Source organism: Ciconia boyciana, chromosome 5 (genome assembly GCF_034638445.1).
Source record: "Ciconia boyciana chromosome 5, ASM3463844v1, whole genome shotgun sequence".
Classification (NCBI taxonomy): Eukaryota; Metazoa; Chordata; class Aves; order Ciconiiformes; family Ciconiidae; genus Ciconia; species Ciconia boyciana.
Window position 1 is genome coordinate 4,808,069 of NC_132938.1, and position 21,704 is coordinate 4,829,772.

The 21,704-nt window shown below is 37.1% G+C and overlaps 1 protein-coding gene across 4 annotated transcripts in view; it reads left to right on the plus strand.

Moving 5' to 3' along the window:
* The window catches only part of CTNNA2 (catenin alpha 2), a 524,203-nt gene that overhangs the window by 377,221 nt on the left and 125,278 nt on the right, over window positions 1-21,704 (plus strand). For all 4 annotated transcript variants that reach the window (XM_072862258.1, XM_072862257.1, XM_072862259.1 and 1 more), the window contains one exon: window positions 21,133-21,213. In XM_072862258.1, coding sequence (XP_072718359.1) covers window positions 21,133-21,213 — 81 coding nt within the window. The remainder of the gene's footprint in view (window positions 1-21,132; window positions 21,214-21,704) is intronic.

Here is a 21,704-nt window from a genome sequence, read left to right on the forward strand (position 1 = left end):
AAGCCCACCGTTCAAAATAAGCCTTTGTCTTTATCCTGTATGGCAGGAGAGACTAAAGGCTGAGGAGTCAATCGGTCCAAAAATTTGGGGCACCACTGAAGTAAAGAAATGGAAGCAACAAGGCAGAGGAGAGGTTTTAACCGAGATACTTTGAGGGACTGCATTTTCAGTAGAGTGGCTTAACAAACCAGGAGGTGTCTCCATTGAAGCCTCATGAGCTCTTTAGGTGTTGGCAGGTTGCAACTCCAGAAACTATTTCATGGGTGAAAGGGAATGACTTGGATGAGCGAGGAGGCATAAGAAAGCATACTGAACCATGGTAGCATCTCAACTCAGGGAACAAAAATACACTGTTGTGGAACTGAAGCAAATTGTAGAGCACATGCAGGTGTTCTGCAGAATATTGTGTGTCTAACAGACAAATCCCAGTTTATTTAGTGGATGTATGGAAAAGGGGAAATGAACTTATGAAAAGGCCCATGAAGATAATTTTGATTCTGTTGTAAGACAAATTACTCATAACACTAGGTAGGCGGTCAATTTGAGATTGTTTCTATGGAAAGAAATTAAACAATAAACAATAGAAATGCCACTAACAGGAGCAAACCTTGAATCATACTTTTGATGTGGACAAGGAAAAGTAAAAGAGATGTAAGAATCTAGGAACTGAAGAGACAAATGACTAAACCGTCAAACTATCATGCCTGTAACTAGCCTCTTTGACAATATTGTTGTTACTAACCTGCCTTCACCCTGCCCTTTCCCACTCACTGTAATGCACATCTCAGTTACATTCTTTGGGATAGGAGCTACGAGTCTAAGGACACTGACCTTGATGAAAGGGTTTGAGTTTTATTCCGGAGGTGTGTCTATGTGCTTATACATATGGATAAGCATTTGCATATGTTTGTGTAACAGAAAATAAATGTTAGATAGCATTTGCAGGCTTCACTGAAGTGATTTAGAGGTAGTAGGTGGTTACTGCCCTAGAACATGGAAGGGGTTTGATGGTATGAGAGTAGGAGGATACTTAAGATTGCAAATATTATTTATGTTTTGTAGTTACTGTAGCTAACTCTTCTGTTTCTGTATCTCCAAATATTTAGGTTTTTTCTAAATTCCCATGTCTTTCTTTCATGAAAAATGTTCTTAATTTTGTTTTAATAAAGGAAATTTCTAACCGATGGGCATGCATAGAAATATTTGAAACACAGTTCCTTAAGACATAAAGCCAAAAGACAAATAAGCATAACACAAAAAAATATTTTTTTTTTAAAAGCTTGTGTATTTTAAGCAGCATTCTTTGGTTTCATAGTCCATATTATAATTTTAAACTCTTCGGACTGCCATTGTATGTCTAGGGATCATATCTTTATTATGTTCAGTACAGTATGTTAATGCTGCCTGCAAGGGCTATAAAGAGGGGAGTCACTTCACAAGGGTGCTCACAAAAGAATTTTGGAAAGATAGTAAATATCAAAATTTGCTGAAATTTTCCTACTACATTTATACTGTGTGTTCTAGGAATGAGTAGAGGACTTTATCCCCCTTCCCCTGGCTTGCTAGTTCAACGCAAGTCCTACAACTGGATCGAATGGAAAATATTTTATAGATACTCTGTTGCGGTCATAGTACGTTAATCATAGCAAGCTGGTTAAAGCATCATTTAGCTGTATGATTGCTGTCTGGTGCTATAGTAATTGACATTTAAAAAAAGACTTGGGTAGAAGAATGTTTAGGTTATTGGCTTTTTTAAATAAATATTTGCAGATCATATTTACAAAAGAGTATTTCACCCTCTGTTTATGAAGTAGTAAACGGGTCTGTTCATTTTCAATGCATTCTTTTAAAAAGATTATTGTATCTAAATACTGATTTTACAGTGTTCAATTAAATACAATGCATTGCTTTCAAAATTAATAATTTTTACGGTGTGTATCTGCGCAGGAAATCACAAAGTGGCTGTTATTATTTACAGTTTAGGTGGAGACATGCATCTTGTTTACTGGTGAGAGATATAATATGTGCCCAAATTCTCATTCCAATTCACTGAATTACCCAGCTGATCCTACCACTGTTGTGCATCGTTTCCCAGCAGGGCACAACTGGGATCTTACAGCTACTTCACAAATACTCCATATAGTATGGGAGAATGCAGAGAAGAAACTTGGGGCATTTTCAGAAATATAAATTTTGTTCCTTAGACTAGTGGATTAATTCTCATTCCAGTAATACAGAGGGTAGAATTTTATTAATTTCAATTATTCTGATTAGGAAACAAAATATTGAATCAAAAATACATACCAAATTCCCAATGACTCATAGAATAGTTTGGGTCAGAAGGGACCTTTAAAGATCATGTAGTCCAACCTGTCTGCCATGGGCAGGGACATCTTTTGCTAGACCAGGTTGCTCAAAGCTCCGTCCAACCTGACCTTGAACCTGCCAGGGATGGGGCATCCAACTTCAAAATTTGAACTTTGAAATTCCTAAAGTACTTGTGAAAAAAAAATTAAAAATCTCCATTTGCTCTGAGTTTCTGTATTTATTTCAGTATGTCGTTTGGGAAATAATATAGCCTATAAAATCCATGTTGGTGTAGAGCAACACAAAAGGCAATAGAAGTATTTGTCTGTTATTCTTACTACTGCATTTATTTTTTTTTTACCAATACCTGTGCTGTATAAAATAGTTTGTGATCTCATTCAACGACCTCTGAAGTCAGTGAGCTTTTCCACTCACCATCATAAACTTATTGTCAGGCACAGGAGATTAGACATGATCATGACTTCTAGGCCAAGAAACTGAAAATCTGTCTGTATTAATGAACGTGCTATATAATACGCTCATATAAATCCAGTTGGATTATTAGGATTTATTTCCGAAAGGAAGAATCATGGTCACATTTAAGATTCAAAGTTTAGAAAAATAACCAATTATAATAATGCTTGTCTTTTCTTACAAGAAATAATATCAGAAGTGATAGCAAAACCAGTTAAATCAATATGATTCAAAAATCAGTTTAAGTCACAAGTCATGAGGATACCAAACCAAAACCTTTGAGGATACCAAATTCTTCTGTATTCAGAAGGAAATATTTTTCCACACCAGTTTTTGCTGTGCTATAGCATTTCTCTGCAGATACTTACTTAATAGTGAATGAATTTCATAATTTCGTGACTTTTAAATACTTTCCTGATATCGTTCATTCCAGCATCACTACAGCTCAACTCCCTCCCCATCACTCCTGGGGAGCTTCTTTTTGTTCTAAAGTGCAAACATGTCTGAGCAGACATGATAACCAAGCATTCCCATGACACTTCATGTTACTTTGTAAATCCCGAATTAATGCCGACTTGAACAATACCATTTTGCTTATAGAAACATTCTCTCTGATATTTCAAAAGAAAAAGTTGTTCTGCTGTGCCATGCCTACAATCTTAAATACTATGTTTTCTCACAGCTAAATTGTGGTTTTGCTTTTATAAGAAACTGTTGAAATATCCAGCAACATTTTTAGACTACTATATTAACCTGTGTTAATTTTGCAAACAACATATTATTTTAGCTATATAAACAACTGAGCAACAAATGAGGCTCATCTATCCTGTGCACATTAGCAGAGTTCCTGTGGAAAAATTAAGATTTGATCATATAATTGAGGACTGTACAATAACATGCGTGGATAAAAACGGGGGGAATTCTAGCTGAGCAGGCAGCTGTAATACTAGTATTTTATTTTCAAGTGTGTGGTTCTGCAATTTGAACAAATTTTGGCATAAAAAAGGAAGTGGTGGTTGAAATAAGATAATTAACATAATGCCTAATATTGGGCATTGGCCTTCTTAGCACTGAAAATATTAAGTATGTTGGTCAAGAAATCATGGCAATTTTGAATTTTGATTTATTTTGATTATATAAAAGTAAAACATAGTGGATTTGAATGATAAAAGCATTACATACACACACACAAATGCATAAATATGTGTCATCCAGATTTCTTTTTGTCTTGATAAAATTTGAAGTTATGTGGAATACTGGAAATACCTTTCTGAGGCAACAGCTCATTCTTCTGCGTGTTGTTGTAATTTGTTTCTGATGTAAAAAATACAAGTTTTTGGAGAGCGAAATGATATTAGAAGTAGTGAATTTTACTAGGAGATGCTATTTGTTGTAATAAACTGCTCTGGAATTCATTAGTCAAAATGAATGCTGGCATAGGCAGTCACTCTGCTAGCCTCATTTTTTTTTAAACAAGCACTCTTACCCAACATTTCTACCCTTTAGCTATATTAAATGATTGATGGACATTCTTATCTTGATTTAGGAAGTTATCCAAGAAATGAAATTTCATCCTTGAGTATACAAATATCTGTAAATTTGTGCACAGTTGTGCATTTAAGGCAATTTTGTAAAAAAAAAAAAAAAAAAAAAAATCTCTGTCTAAACCGAAGCCCATGAAATATTAATTTTGTAAACACAGTTCCTTTTGGTTTGTGTGAGCATGTGCTATTAGTAAAACAGGCTCACCAGAAACATTTATAGGTACCTTGCCTGACGTGATCATGGATTTGAGGTTGTCTGTTCCCTGTCTTGTCCACGCACATGAGGGCTACAACCATCGGTGGGTGTACGTGATGGCCAGAACAACCGTCCTGCTGTAGTATTGTTGCCTTTGCCTAATTTTCCCACATTATGGGGAAGCTTCCAAAATCACTTGGTGTTGGCCATTGTTTACCTCTAAGTATAGACTAACCCCACCTTACAATTACTGTATTTGAAAGTATAGAAATTTATAAAATTATTTAAAATATTAAATTAAATTAAAAAATTATTAAATCATTAATTAAATGTTAAAGTATTAACATTTTGAAATTCTAAAAATATAATTTCAATGCCCTGCATTGAAATTATTGTGTTCTATCCATTCCCCTCCTGGAGGTAAGACTTTCTGATCCCAGAGAACAAGCTATTAACATGTAGATATTTCAGCCGAGAAGAGCTCACTTGATATATTTAGAGGCTTGTTCTGCATCATTACAGAGTGCTTTGCAACACTGACTTGTTAAAGGCTTTCCTGTGGCCAACCCTAGTCAACCCATCTGTGTTACGTGAAGTTCTTCTGAAGGTCAAACCTCAAAGATAGTTTCAGGACCGAGGCCAAAATGAGTTTACACTTTGTAGATACACTTTTGCTCTTTCTCCTGAGTGGGTCATTAAATGGCTCTGTGTGTGTTCAGAAGTCATGCCCTCGCAAAGTATAATTCTGATATCCATGTGATATTTAATCTGAGAAAATAACCCTTTCTGATCTTTTTGGAATGAATCTCTTATGTATATGAACAAAACAAAACAAAAGCCTGTATTGCAAGTTGTTGAAAGGGATTATTAAGGAAAAATGTTTTCTCTAAATTGTGCTTGTCAGCCATTAAACCCAGACTAGTACTCTCTTATGTAATCTCTACGACCTCTTGGTTTTGATCTGGGACTGAATTTCACATGTCCTCTGCATAAATATTTTAATGTATGTGTAATTATTCTTTAAATGGACAGCAGTATTTTAACCAACTACTATACACGATTCATTACTACCAATTTGTGTCACCTTTTGTCTTAGAGAAAGGTCTTTTTTGATTCTTATGTGATTTTCCTCTTTCTTCTCCTCAGTCCCTGCAACTTTTAATAACAGTTGTCAAAAAAAATAAAACAGGAGGAAAAAATAACCTTTTCTTCTTGTTGAAATAGCCTGTTGTTATGCATCTAGGTATTAATTAATTGCAAGAATCCCCTCTGTTCTCTCAGAAGCATCATAAGGGTATTTTCCTAACCCATGCTGTGGTCATAACCTTTCCATTAAAATGACCTTTTCTTACCACTGCTTTTCAAGAGTGAGGAACAGGATGGGTGTGTGGCGTGACATACTTGCAAGACATACTTAAAGACAAGCTGTGTTCTGAATTATTTCACAAATTAAATCTTAACAGGGGTGCATCCCTTAACACTCGCAGAAATGCTGGTCTTTAACACAGGAGATCATGTCTCCATCATGCATTCCTCAAATGGGGACCATTAACCAAATATACTTATAATTTACTGGGCATTCCCTGAGAGCTCATGAAGCTCTAGAAGATTCTTCCAGAAACAGTAGTGCGGTACAAATAGCGGAGCACAGCATAGTTTCACAGGTTGAGTCTTTATACTTCTCTCCCACATAAAAGATCATTAGAAAAATAAAGTTTTCATTCCTGTGCTTGCTCCCGCAAGATAAAGGAAAAAAAAAAGACTGTTCACTTTACACTAGAGAGGTAATATGCATCAGGGCCCTACTTTAAGATGAGATACTTCCTACCCATTTCACACTTTAGAAATAATTACTTAACACAGTGCAGCCCATTTTATTCACAGTAACTTTTTCTCAGTAATTTACTTAGTAGTTTTGAAGTGAAAAGCATCATGCTGTGTGGAAAGCCGCAGAACTTCTCCTGCCGGGCTTTAGTTTATTTTTTTTAAATTCCTTTAGGCATTTGATAATCGTGGAATTGATTCACCCATAACGCTAATTGCCATACTAAAGAAAACTTCGCTAAAATATAGTCTATTAGAAACAGAACTGGACTGGGAATTGGAAGTAGAGTCTAGTTCCCACAGACTGTGGATTCAGTTGCTATCTTGTTGGTGTACATCGTGGCCATGTGTAACATGCAGAATCGCTACAATTGTTCCTGTTTAATTGATTTTTATAGGAAATATTTATTCAATTATAATTCCATAGATTATGCCAATGAAATTATAGGGTATGGCATATAAGAACAGAGCAATAAATAGGAAGTGTGGAATGCTACATTGTATTACCACTGAAATTGCTATTGAAGTCACTGCAGAGCCAAATTAGTGAATTATTAGACTAATACTATTTAAAAGAGTTTATATCCTTATACATTAAAAATACGTTTAATTTGGAACATCAAAGTTTATATTACTTAGGAGAAGAAAGATTTATTTAGAAGAAAACCAGATGTAGAGGTCAGTTGGCACTTTTACCACTTGCAATTAGTTTCTATATGCATCTGTCTTTAAAAGGTATTCTAAACAGCGGCAGATGTCTGTGGATAACTTTTAATAGTGCATGATTTGTACCGAGACTTGCAAACTACCACGTTTGTCTCGGTACAAAGCATGAACTGTTCCCCAGTAAAAAATCTCCTGCAGTGAATAACTCAGAACAACTCCAGATTGGTAGTTCACCTCCAAAGCCAATGCTAATTGATAACGGAAGGAATATCCAAGATAATTTAAGAATTTAAATTCCACAGATTTTCAGTTCTTTTGAAAATGTACACACTTGTCTCATTGGATGAATTTTGAAAAGCATCTAAATAACTTAGCAGGATATAAATAACTTCGGAGCTGACAGACCAAATCCAAGCACATTTTAATGTTCTTTGGACGGCTAGTCTTCCTTTGGCACCTTTGAAGGCTCGTTCAGTTTCATTTATGAACATCAGAATGAAGGTGGTGCCAATTAGCATCTGTTTCAAAGTTATTTCAGGTCTTGCACTGGAACCACAGGTTTCAGTCTGCTGTGATTTCATTTAACATACTTTAAAATTTTTTACACTTCATTTCCTACAAGAAGTCTTTGTGGCAATTGACCAAAAAAACTCTCTTGCTTTTAACCCCTTTTGCAATATTTTAGGGATTTTAGTTTTGCCAGAAGATGAAAGTGTATCAAGGAAATCTGAAAAATAGGATTAACTTTATCTTTTTATTTTAAAAGGCTAGGCAGAGTGTAAATTGTTCAGTGGTTTTGCGTGTTGCATATTCATATGCTTTCTTCCATTTCCAGTAGCTATGAGATGGACTCCAATGGCACTTACCTTAACAGTTTCGATGCCGTCATTATCAATGTAGCAGAGTTAACTTGTCATATTGCACATTCATAGTAATAACTCTTTTTGGAGGCATTTATGTGGATGTGCAGAGCTATTCATTCAATTACCCTGTAGACCAGGCAGGGATGGTCAAATTAATGACTGTCTCATGAATATAGAAGATAAAGGGCCAAATCCAATTAAAGACCTCAGAGTCTATGAGCTCGGAATTACAACATGAACATTTTAAGTGATTTTTTTACCACAGGGGTACCAGGACCTGGGCTATGCATTGTGACTATTGAAAAAAGTAGAGTCACCTCAATCCAGGAGATTAACTGTGCTGAGTTCAGTCCAAGCCCCCATGCCTTCTGGCTCTTAAAAAGCAAGTTAGGGCTGGAAGGAGAAGGCTTTTTCCAGCTTACGCTCTATCCTGAAGACATGTACTGATAGTTATTTTTTTGAAAAAACTAAGTCAGGTTCTAAATCACATAGAGGTTATTCTGCCTCCTTTTTTTTTTAGTTGAGTGTCACCCAAGAAACGAGAGGCCTTGGTGTGATTTCCTGTTGTGGAGATTCACAAATCCTTATTTCCTTTATACCTCTGGATTGGGTGTGTATTTTTACCTGCCCCACTGAAACTGAGCTGTGGTGCAGCTTGGGATGAAAGGGTCAGAGGGACTCCAGGCACTGGAGCCCGCCCCGGCATATCCCACCTGGGGACTTGGCAAGGCTTCCAGAGCAGGTTTGCATTTGTTTGGCATTTTGAATCCACCAGTCTTGCATCCCTGCCATCAGGGGGAGAAGGAGGAGTCCCTTCCCTTCCCTGCTCCTGTTTCATCCATTTAATCCAAGTCATCTGTTTGATGATTCCAAAAATACAGCTTATATTCAGTGGAAATTTGGAGTGTCCATGAAAAGTAAATGTTCCAATCATTCAGTGGAAATAATGGCAAAACTCCTGCTGACTTGAGAGGGAGCACAGAGAGGCTTTGTAAATGCACCAGTTATCATTTCAGTAAAGGTCTTTATCTTTATGCATTTAGTTTTTTTCTAAGAACAGAACAAAAGCCAAAAAAATTTCTGATATCTACAAGGAGAAATAAAGACTCTAATCAGTTTATAGATTTAAAGCATTGTTTTATGCCTAATTAGTTTATAATAGCATTTACAAAGCAGGTTTTTTTCTGTATAAAGACTGTTGATGAAAATGTCACAGAGTTATTTTCAGCAGGCTTTAGCTTCAGATATCTCACATGGACATTCTGTTATTTTGTGCTGGCTTTTACACTAATGCCCTGTAATTGTGTTTCACTTCCTCTGATTAAACTGACAAGTAATTTGAATGGATATCACTTAGCACATTGATCTGAGGTGGTGACAGGAATAGACCGCGGCTTTGCTCTGTAAAAATAGAAGGAGCTGGTCCTTTGCTCTTGCATTCTTTTGAATATCTGGTTGGAGTTTAAATAGTTCTTTTATTTTTATTTTTATTTTGTTCTGTGTTTTGTTTTTATTTCCTCACTAACGCCTCATGGTTGTGGTGTCCTACAAAGGAACACATGGGCACAAAAAGCCAGTACTCAAAGTGACCATTTAATTACTGGCATGAGAATTGAGTTATTTTCTTTCCCAGGCTTTCCTCTACCTCCATTCATTCCAAACGGTAGCTAAAGTTACAGTATGTGTCCCATCACATCGCAGGCACATTGTTTGCTTGCAATTGGGGTTTTCACTGGAGATGTGCCAGGCTGCAAAGCCTTGTTGCCAGACACACATCACTGCCCTCAGAAAGTTTGACACATGCACTAACCTGATATTGTGTAGGCTGCACAGTACACTGCCAAGTAGGGTGTCAGAGCTGGAAAGTAGCAGTGGTTTCACTGGCTGCAAGAAACATCAACCGAAATAATTTCAAAAATTGTTTCAGTGTAGACTGTGATTGAAAGTGTTCAGAACAGGTTGGAGGATAAAGAGAAAAACAAAAAACAAACATAAAAACCCACCTGAGTGGGTCTGGAGGGAACTGGCAAGATAAGGGAAAAGAAAGTAGCAAGGAATTTGGAAAAGCATTTAATTATCTGTTATAAGTACAAATATTGAGTTAGCATTTACTTTCAGCTGCATACATTGATGAACACATTTTTGATAGGAAATAAACAAGACCTCGTTCCCTTGTGGATCATCCAAGGAATATAAGTGTGATGCAATTAAAAAGAAAGAAATACAGATGTAATACTCGATACACATAGAATCACAGAATCACAGAATCGTATAGGTTGGAAAAGACCTTTAAGATCATCGAGTCCAACCGTAAACCTAACACTGACAAGTCCACCACTACACCATGTCCCTAAGCACCTCATCCAAACGTCTTTTAAATACCTCCAGGGATGGCGACTCAACCACTCCCCTGGGCAGCCTGTTCCAATGCTTGACAACCCTTTCAGTGAAGTAAAATGTCCTAATATCCAGTCTAAACCTCCCCTGGAGCAACTTGAGGCCATTTCCTCTCGTCCTATCACTTGTTACTTGGGAGAAGAGACCGACCCCCACCTCACTACACCCTCCTTTCAGGCAGTTGTAGAGAGCGATAAGGTCTCCCCTCAGCCTCCTGTTCTCCAGGCTAAACAACCCCAGGTCCCTCAGCCGCTCCTCATCAGACTTCTGCTCTAGACCCTTCACCAGCTCCGTTGCCCTTCTCTGGACACGCTCCAGCCCCTCCATGTCTCTCTTGTAGTGAGGGCCCCAAAACTGAACACAGCATTCGAGGTGCGGCCTCACCAGTGCCCAGTACAGGGGCACGATCACTGCCCTAGTCCAGCTGGCCACACTATTTTTGATACAAGCCAGGATGCCATTGGCTTTCTTGGCCACCTGGGCACACTGCTGGCTCATATTCAGCCGGCTGTCGACCAACACTCCCAGATCCTTTTCTGCCTGGCAGCTTTCCAGCCACTCTTCCCCAAGCCTGTAGCGTTGCATGGGGTTGCTGTGGCCCAAGTGCAGGACCCGGCACTTGGCCTTGTTAAACCCCATACGATTGACCTCGGCCCATCGACCCAGCCTGTCCAGATCCCTCTGTAGAGCCTTCCTACCCTCAAGCAGATCGACACTCCTGCCCAGCTTGGTGTCATCTGCAAACTTACTGAGGGTGCACTCGATCCCTTCATCCAGATCATTGATAAAGATATTAAACAGAACATCTCATCAAGAGATCTATTAGATAGTGACACATGCAACCAACTAGTTGAAATCCTATTTTTCAGGGATATTTGATAATCAAAGCACTGTAAGCGCAGTCAGGACAATTCTGTACCTCCTACGACAGGCGAGATTCGGGGAGGGTTGAACTCTAAGGCTATATAATACCTGTCTTTATGCCATTAACAACAATTCTACATTTAAATAGAATGGCATATTTGGAACTTCAATATGTTAATTAGAAATGTTCATTTAATACCTGTAAATGTTGTGAACTCTTTGATGTACTTCCAATGATCACTTCATTTGCCAGAGATGTCTGTTTGTTTAAAAAGCTCCTTTGCTGAAAAAAAAAAAACATAAAAGTCTACACTACAAAAGCCAATGTTATAGTCAAATATTGTCATCGAGTGGAGCCTTTTTCTTGAATACATAAACAAACAAAAAAGTCTTTGCTTGCAACCATATAACAATATGTGGTTCTCCTATTACTGCAAGAGGGAGACCTGAAAAATACTAAAAGGATGTTTTCAAGGGATGCTGAGATGTGTCAGGAAGTCCTACATTTAATCCAGTGATAACACTCATCCCTGTGACTCATAATATAACTTTTAACCTAAAACCAACTAGGAAGAGATTGGCTACAAGTGCTTTCTAGTGAGTGAGACATAAAACCAAGGCCGGTGGTCATACCAAACATCAATATCACTTCCATTAAGATTTCTAACAAGTATTTCCACTAATCTGTAACAGAGACGTAACAAAGATTTGCTCAATAAATTTTCCGAGTTTAGATGCATGCAATATCATTCATTACATGTTCTAAGACGTCCTGAACTTCTCTACCACTCCTCTTTTCTTAGTTGCCTGGTATTACTTCAACTTTTTAACAGATAAAATTTTAATAGAAAATATGATAGAAAGCTTTATTAAGAACTATTTCATTACTTAGTAACATTCATTATTCTGCTTATAATAATCAAATAGACTTTTCTTAAGAGCTTGTATTGCAGTGGGTAGATTTTAACACTTTTTATTTACATAGTCCTTCACTATGGGCTTCCGTATCTGAAGGGAAAGAAAAAACGTGTACTATCTCCTTTTCCTCCAGTGTTTTTTGATTAAGAGAAGCCATCCAGAAGCGATGTAAAAGCAGACTGTAATTTGCAGCTGGAAAGCAGTTGGTGATTAAATGAGGAGTTTGTAGTGGACCCTTTGCAAGTAGATTTCTGGGAAGAAATTAGAATAATTTTGAATTCTGGAGTAAACATTTCTGACCTTCTAAATGGAAGCATCTGCAAGATTTCATTTAACTGATGAGTGGGGAGATTCTCAGCTGGTGTAAATTTGCATGGGTTCAGTGAAGCTGATGGTTTTATAACAGTTTACACCATCCACATTTCTTTCCTCAGAAATTCTAATTTTTTGTATGCATTTAAGTGTGACAGCATCAATTTTGTGTGCTGACATCTTCTGAATAGAAATATGCAGTTTATTCTATGAAAACCCTTATGTTTTCCTCTTTGAGTCCTCTGAGTAAGCATTGCAAAGGAAAAGATGCTCTTTACAAGAAATATTATGCAGATCAATATTGTAATACATATTGTTACAAAGTCACCCCCCTCAAACAGAAAGGAATGAGGGGAAGCTTCAGAGATGTCAGTTCTCAAGGACATTAGGACAGAAACCTGGATCAGAAGTACGCTTGCATGCTAACACTTGTATCACCTGCATTTGCTGTGATACAGATCACATTACACATGTACTGGAGAGATTTCTTGAGGACATCTCAGAAAACCTGTCTCAGGTTATCAGTCTTGGCTCCTCCAACTGCATTTCCTTGTTTTCCCCTATTATCAGCAAACTTCAGTTCCAAATTAGGGTAAAGTTGGCATATGTCTTTATCTGAGAAAGCTCAGATTAGAGAAATCCAGCTATAACCGGGGGGGGTTTTGTTGTTTTCTTCATTAGGTTGCGATGTTTCTGTGACCAGCAACTGTCTGTCTCTTGCGATCAACACCTATAATTACAAAGATAAGAAACAGTTTTTACATAGAGTTGTCCTAAGGCCATTGGTAGTGATGACCAAAGTATTCAAGTGTGTCTGTATGTGTTTGTACGTTAAGGGGTTTTGAAGGGTGAAAATGAGCATGGAGAAACAAGAAAGATTGTTACGATCCAACGCCGAATCTAAAATTTATGAAGTGTGTTTCTTTTAGACAGTGGGAAGAAAGTGAATTATTTACAGGACCTCAAAATGTCACAGCCTGGAAGTACAGGAATGTCTTTTGGGGAAGCTTGTAAAAAAGGTGCCCTTATGATGCTAATATTTTTAAATTCTCTGGAAGAAAATCATCCAAAACACACATAATTTGTCCAAGATGCAGTCTCTAGACTGATCCTTAGGAGGGCTGGACACTCTCTGTAGTTATTAAGAAGGGGTTTTATCTCACAAAAATTAGTTGTTTAAGAATTAGTTATCTAGTACCACAAGACCCCCTCCGTTGTCAATGGAGAGAAGCAACCCCATGTTGTGATATGTATCCCATATTAAAATAAATATGTAAGACAGATGGGTGCTCTAAAAATGCCTGTCACTATATATTGGATATAGAAGGAACTAAAATAACTATATTTTATTCAGTATTTCTAGATGGCAAAATTAAATGAGATGGTCCTCCCCTGAAAACTATCACTGCTTTCTCGAATGGCAGTGTGCACTACATTAAGATCTGAATTTAATGAAATGGCACAGCTCTTAAATGGTGGCAGGATATTCTTGCCTTGGGGAAGAACTTCTAATAGATGCATGGCTTCCCCCCGCCCCTCTGCCAGAAAAAAAAAAGAACAAATGCATATGTTTTACCTAATGAAAATCAATGAGTTACACTCGCCTTGTAACTTAGGAAAGTCCCACCAGTTGCCTTTTCCGCATTTTTGGTACCTCAGTATGCTGTAAAATCCAGTATTGGCTAGTAGCTAGAAGGGAAGGACTGTATCCTCACCACAGTGGTCTTGGAAACTACAGTTCAAAAATACAGAGAAATACAGAAATATTCAGTGTATATCTACAGATGAAAAGAAGACCACCAAACCCAACAAACTGCTGCCTTCATTCTCAAGAATTAAAAAGTTCTCCATTTTAGGCAATCTCCAATATCATTATAAATACACATTCTTCAGGCAGTTGTTTTTTAGGGAAGCTTAGATGCCAGTGCGTGATTATGGGTGAATATCAATTAATAGCAGCAGCTGCCACTTGGGAACTAGTAAGATCAAGCCCTAATCCTAGCTGGTCTTTCAAATCAAACTGCCGTGATTGATAATGTTTCTGAAAATCTTTGGTTATTGCCAAAAGACAAGAAGTAGTTACAACAGTGAATTGTGCAAAACAAGAAAAGCAATAGCCACAAACCAACCAAAGTAAAATACTCCGCTACACACAAGTTCTCCCTCTTGTGAGAAGATAAAAGAAGAAACCACACATGGCTGATATTAAACACACCACTTAATTCACCAATTCACCACTTGAAGACATTCAGGTATTGTGGTGATGTGGACTGCATAAAACCACACATAAAATAGAAAAAGAGAGTCTTCTTCAACCATTTACATACTCAGTTTTCGTAATTTCTTTATTTCGTTACATACTTAGTTTTAATTGTCTACAGATCTAGATAAAACTTGCTTGGATCCAGGACAAGGCCAAGATTTGCACACCTCAGGTATTGATATCGTGTCCAACTCATGGTTCATTTATATTTTATTGACTTTATTTACTCTCTGGGATTGCAAGGATGTGGCTTACCCAGTTTTCTGCATAGTTGTGATTATTTATGCTACACTGGAACCAATTACACTCACTGTGATCTGGTCACAATTTTGTAAGGCAATTAAAAACTGCTGAAAGCAATTGTTTTATTTTAAAAGAACTTCTTGTCCGTAACACACATTTATGAGCAGATTATTTAGTGAATGGCATTCTAGAACCGAGTAGTATTGTGGAAGCACCATGAAGAAAGCCTGTAATTCAGTGTTCTATTGCAAAGTGGCAAGATAGTCTACATACTGGGACCTTCTGTCTTGTCCTTTCTCTGGGGTGACTGAATCTTTCTCCTTTGCAACTGCATAAAAAAAGGCCAAAAGACCTGAGTAGAAAAAGGATATATAAGCAACCTTTTTTTTGCCCCATTTATGCAAAATTACCTTTTTATTCCCTCAAGAAAAAAAAAAGAATGATTAAGAGGAAAAGGGAATGTACAAATTTTCATTCCACATGAGGTGATTCTCTAGCAAAACTGAAGATGGAAAACAGGTGATTGCAGAACTTCCCATGTTGTTACTTAGAATAAATGCTAAAAACCAAAATAATTTATAGGAAGAAACATAAAGTATAGATTAAATCACTGAGCTGAGTAGAACAGTAATTCATGTTCACACCATGCTCCTAAGAGATCCTCAGCATTCAATTTTTTTAAAAATCTATTTATTCTGAAATGTCTTCTTCAGCTCATCCATAGAGGAACCACACAGATTTTCTAAAATAAGTTTTCCTGACCCGTCTCCCTAGCGAATAGCTAGGATTTTCAACTTTCCAGTGAAATTGAGTCTCTACTCACTTCTGCTAGGATATATAGTTTAGCCTTTTCCTGACCCAAAATTAGTCTTCTTAACCTGTCAGAAGGAGACTATGTATTGGTAAGTTTAAACCTAGCTTTCTGCTTAAAAGCACTGATGCAGCTTATGTCTGTTGTTCAAAATGTTTTCCCTCTTAGTACTAAGCTTCTCTTCATCACTTTTAAAAGGGCTATTGAACATGAGCATAGTTTTTAAAGAGTGATGTTGTTGAACATTTAAAATAAAATATTAGGACAGATATATTTTTGAGCAGCAATTTGTGCCTTAATAAAACATTGTGATATTGAAGTTCTGAATAAACTGTAAATAATGGAATCATCTACCTAGGGGATGATGAAAATATAAAAGTATATCAAGGTTTGGTAGCTCTTGGATCAATAGATAATCTTTCCACCTGTCTCCTAGAGGCTAAATTACTCGATTAATGGCAGTGAGGATGTCTTGGACACGCAACATGTAATATGTTAGGAGACTGAGCTCTCCCAGGTATTTTGGCTTATATCTAAAGCAGCAGAGAAGACAGAGGAATGTGTGAGAACAGTGGTCCCAAATTTTCTTACACAGTTTTAGGCTATTATTATTAGTAGTAGTAGTAAATTGAAACACGGAGCTTCTAAATTATGTGCTTTAAAGAAAAAGGACAATAGCTCTCTCTAACATCTCTCATTTAATTGTCATACACATTGGTTTTTTGTATGTGAAATTATGCTGTAGGTCTGCAGTTGCTGCACTTTTTGTGTATTTCTTGGCATTCCATCCCCTTCTTTAATAGGTTACTATTGTCAGTCATGTTCATCTGTCATTGATTATAATTTTTTTAAAATATTATACTCAAAATAGTGGGTTTGCATCTCACACATCTGTAAGTAATCCTAACTTTTCCATATAAGGATATTCATTACCATAATATCTAAGCCCTCTTTATAATAATAATTTTGCTAGTAGCAATTTTACCTGTTTCGTGCACTGAAATTTCAGCTTTATAATTTCCATATTGGTGGGATTTGGAATTATTCAAAACTAACAACACAGTTCCAGTCTGGAGTGTCTTCTTCCAAGGTTCACTGTGTCTCATCCAACATGTGCTGTGTCTCTAGGCTGATTGGCCTGACCGTTCGTGTCTTGATTCTGTGATATTCTGTAAGGTTAGAAAAGAGTGTCCTATTAAGTACCTCATGGTGATCAAAAGAATTCTGTAATGAGCAAGTTGTGGGATATAAATGTCCTTAATAGTTGTGGGAAATATTTTGGGAGATTTTTATTTTACTCCAGCAGTATGAATTGTGAACAGCTTATGAAAAGGAGAAAAGGAGGGAGAGAAAAAGGTCTTTTTTCAAAAGGAAAAACAGTGCTATATCTTAGCAAAGATAATTCTAGCAGATGCTGAAATTTCTTACCATCCTTAAGTGCTCTTTGTTATTATTTCCCTTCCTAACTAAATGAAGTTGAAGTTCCCTGTTTAACTAAGTGCTTACCTTAATATTTTGCAGTTTCAACTGTGAAGCTTTTTAGACTTTGCTTAATATAAGGAAGGCAATGATTGTATTCTGTATTTGTTTTACTGTTCAAGTAATATTGTTGACAGTGGTTGCGACTGTAGGCATTTTCTAGAGTAAAAGGACAGTACCTAGGTTTCTTCCACTAACTGGACATGGATGTGTTGAAAAACTACTCATCTTCTCATGCCAGGTGGCAAATCAATCTTAAAAATGCTTGAAAAATACATTCAGGGAGCTGGATCTTATGTTGCGTGATCTGGGAGGGAGACTGCAGCCTTGGGGTACAAGTGCAATGGAAGACCCATTCCTGACCTGGGGAACTCCACAGACAGCACAGCCCCTGGTCAGGAGCTGGTGGAAATTAGCTCATCCTGATCAACTGAGAATAAATCAAACAGGCAGGGAAAAGCTCTAAGGAAATTAGGATGGGAGTAACACAGATTGAGAGAATCATTTGAAAATATCTTGAGTAAAAACAGTAGGCAAATGCTGTTAATGGTCACTAGAAATCAGGAACCTGATTAATATATTCTACTGTAACAAAGTTCTCCTTATTGCAGCATGAATAGATGTAATTCTGTCTGCAGGAACGCTGAATACCAATATTTTGGCATTCAAGGAATTCTGTGCATTTCTCCTCCTTCTCCTTTTAACCAAATGCCAGCAGCAATTTTTACTTCCTTTTTATCCCATCTCCAAAGTATCTTTCTTCCCTTTGCAGAAAAAGATTAACAGAGAAATGCTACAAGGCTCAATACCAAGCTTTATGTTTTTTTCAGAAACACAGGAAACCACTAAATTCCTTTCTATCCCTTCTAGGAATGAAGGCCAAAAATTTATCACAGAGCAACATTAATATAAGAGTATTTAAGGACTTAAATAAATAAACTTTAATAAACTTATATTTTAAGCACAGAGCAGATGGTGTTTGACAGACCTGCCTGAAGCTATGTAACATCACATGCCATGCTATTTATTTTTCAATAATGTGATTTACTAAACAATTTTCTCCTTCTTTGAAATCATACAATGAAGAAGGGGGTTTGTATCCAGTTTAAAAGGCAGTAGCCATTTTATAACAAGTGAAGGACATTTAAAATTCCCGGATAAGTCAAAACTGTGCAGCACATGAGAATTGTCTCTATGACTTCATCCGTATTGATATGCGTTAATAAAATACTGCCATGAGAGAGCTCAACTGGATCTCTGTCCACTTGGTCTGGTAGCCTGTTTTCCAGCACAGACCGGTTCGTGCCATTTAGCATCTCAGACAGCATGTAGGCACGATTCGGGCAATTGCACAGAGCAGGGAGTTTTTCGGTTAGCAATATAGAATGGGCTTTTCTCTGTTTTGGAGGGAGAAGGGGCTGGCCAGATGGATATTGACAGTTTGTGTTGTGTGGCCTAAGGGTCGCAGAAGAGTTCCCAGTTGTCTTGTGTTTCACAGTAGGATGTACCTTAAGGGCCACTGTTTATGTAATTTAAAACTAGACTAAAAAAGTTACAGGATAAATTTGAAGAGAGGCTTAGGAGAGGTGCTAGATGTAGGCCACCATGGGCCTACTCTCAGTGATAGTTTCCTCCTATGTGCAATACAAACACCCAGGTTAGGAACCTAGATTACAAACTTTTAAGTCAATCTCAAAATTTCTACTTTTTTCCCATGACCAACTAGGGAATGTCAGGAGCCTTTGCTCCTAAACAGTGCAGTTTATTAGATGCCTGCTTTATTCAGTGTCATTGTATCCTGTAGCCAACTACCCTGGAAGAAGTCCCAGGTTCCTATTCAGGACAATTTTCTGACCTCCTAACTGGGTGCCAAGCATTAAGTGCTTGACCTTGCATGTCAGTGGTGAACACAAAATCTGCCCTGCATGAGATCAGGGAAGAAGAATTGTTAGCTAGTTTTTTTGTTTGAGAACTGTAAAATACCATCCCATTGTAGCCTTAAGTGTCATGGTGTTTGCTTTTTAATTATTCACATTGTGTTAATATTCACTGCAATTTGCAGACTTTAGCAAATTATTCCCTGATTTTATGGGGAAAAAAAGGTTAGCTTTGCCCCAGCAAAAAATGTCTTAAAACATTTTGTGTGGTTATGTATCTTTCTAAGCCAGTGTGTTCAAGCTTAAACAATAAGAAGGAAGAGAAGAATTTAAACAATATTACAGAAATTGAATTATTTGACTGGGAAAATAAAGCATCCCAGAACACTAATGTCACCAAGGATGCTTGGTTCAGCTAGTACACAGCACACAGCTGGAGTAATTGGAAATTTTCTTAGACTATAGCTTTGTAGTAGAAGAGACTAGGAACCTGGCTGAGACTAGCTCATCTGGCAGTCTCCATTGTACCATTTGAACAGTTAGGAGAGGCTTCCTGTACCAAACTTCTATGCCCAGGACTGCCTCGTTTTTATTGTGGAATTTCATATTGAAAAACTATAGATTATGTGCACATATGACAGCTGCTGTCTTGGACAAAATAGCAGGGACTGAATTCAGGGCATCTAAAACTAAAAGCATGTGCTGAAATTGCTTAGGCTAAAGAGCCGTAGTTCTTTAGCTGGGGACTAGAAGAACTCAGTCAAAGGATGAACACAAGAAAAGTGAGATAAAAATATCAGCGGGTTACACAGATGCCTCCTCTTGTATCATAGCAAACACTTTCTCTCTATTTTCTGGTGTCAATTTGTATGATTAACTCCAGAATTTGTAATGGATTCTTTTTAAAAACCTAAGAGGTAAATTTATGTTTTATATTAAATCCTGGTGGCACTTGATTTTTTTGTGTTTGAATTTCTAAGTAAAAAAAAGGGGATGGGTTTTACAGATATCTAAATGATCACAAATGCATTGGCCTTGTATCATAATGAGAATTACAGACAATAATAGAAAGCAGGCGTTCCCTCGAGTGAATGTTTAAAGCAGAAGACAGGACCACAGGCCACTTGCCAATGTGGCCATGTAGAGCTGATAACAGTGCTGTACATTTGAGAGATCATTATTGAAAGGGTATGTTTAATCCCCATCCCACCCCAAAAGTGACTTCTCAATAGTTCCCAGAAACATATGCTATTAGGCTCAGCTGGAAATAGAAAATCGCTCTTAATCATATGCAAGGAACAATTCTAAATAGGAGTATTTGAAAACACATTGGGAAGGAAAGAGTACTGCCAGAAAGAATGGAAGATAATTTTGATTCTTGATGAAAAGCTATCAAACAGAGTACAATGTGATAAGAGATGTGACAAATCTTTAGAGAAGCACTTTTCTCTTAAGAGAAAGGTAATACAGCTGACAAAGCCACTTAGTGCTTTTTGTACCATTGAACCTAAAAAAATATTTTTTTTCATTGGTTATGAGCCACAAAAAGCTTTTTTCCCCCTTTTTAATCTTCGTGAGGATTTTTGCTTTGAGACTTCCTGCAGGAAAGTGTTTTAAGTGGAATTCTTCTTTATAGTGCACCTAATGTCTGCCAATATGATTCCTGTTACAGGCGTAGGGACCATTTTCCTTCTGTCCTCAAGCTGTGTTGCTGCTTATTATCATGTTTAACATTCCCAGTGCCTGGCAGGATGGAGATTAGAAACTCTTAATATTCGTTTTATAGTGAAAGGTCTTGCCAGATTTTTAGAGTATAGGCTATAATACATGCACATAATTTATTGGTGGAAAAGTCCCGAACTCTCCAGTGAGTCACCTTAATCTTTCTTCGTATCATTTTAGGATTGTTTTAAAATAATCTGCTGTGCCCCCCGCACGTAAACATGTTAAAAACATTGCATTGAAAATAACAACTTGGTGGAAGCAAACAAAAAGAGATGCACATATTTCCTTTGATAAATCTGTACTATTTTTTTAAAAAGTGTATATTTTCTGGAGTATTTTTCTCTAACTCCAAAATTTCATTTTTAACAGACTGGAAGGAAGGAGAAGGGGGACCCGCTCAACATTGCTATTGACAAGATGACCAAGAAAACACGAGACCTCCGAAGACAGGTAAACTCCACTTTTTATAATGCTTCTTGATTTTCCAAGGAAGTTATTGCTTTTCAGACCGGTTTTTCCACCTCTAGAGGTATAAAGAATTTGTGTCTTTATTTAGATATGACACTACATTACACATGACATTAAGCAAAGGAATAGTATTTCCTAAGCCAAAAAAAGGGAGACAAACATATTCCAAGTGTAACCCCCAATGGTCTTAATATGTGGGAGGGTAAACAGATTGGCCAGACCTTCACTGCCTTTGCAGCCCAGCAACCCTAGTCATAAAAACACTGGCATATGTGCTTATTTATATTTATTTGAATATTCTCATTGAAATAACAGGAACGATGAGCAGAATATGAAAAAGTTTGTAAGAGCAGAATATTTTCAAAGAAAACTTCTAAGGTACTATATTAAATAAAGATCCTATGAAGATATGGAGAAGGCTAATAAATAACAGGTTGCCCAGAGAGGTGGTAGATGCGCCATCCCTGGAAACA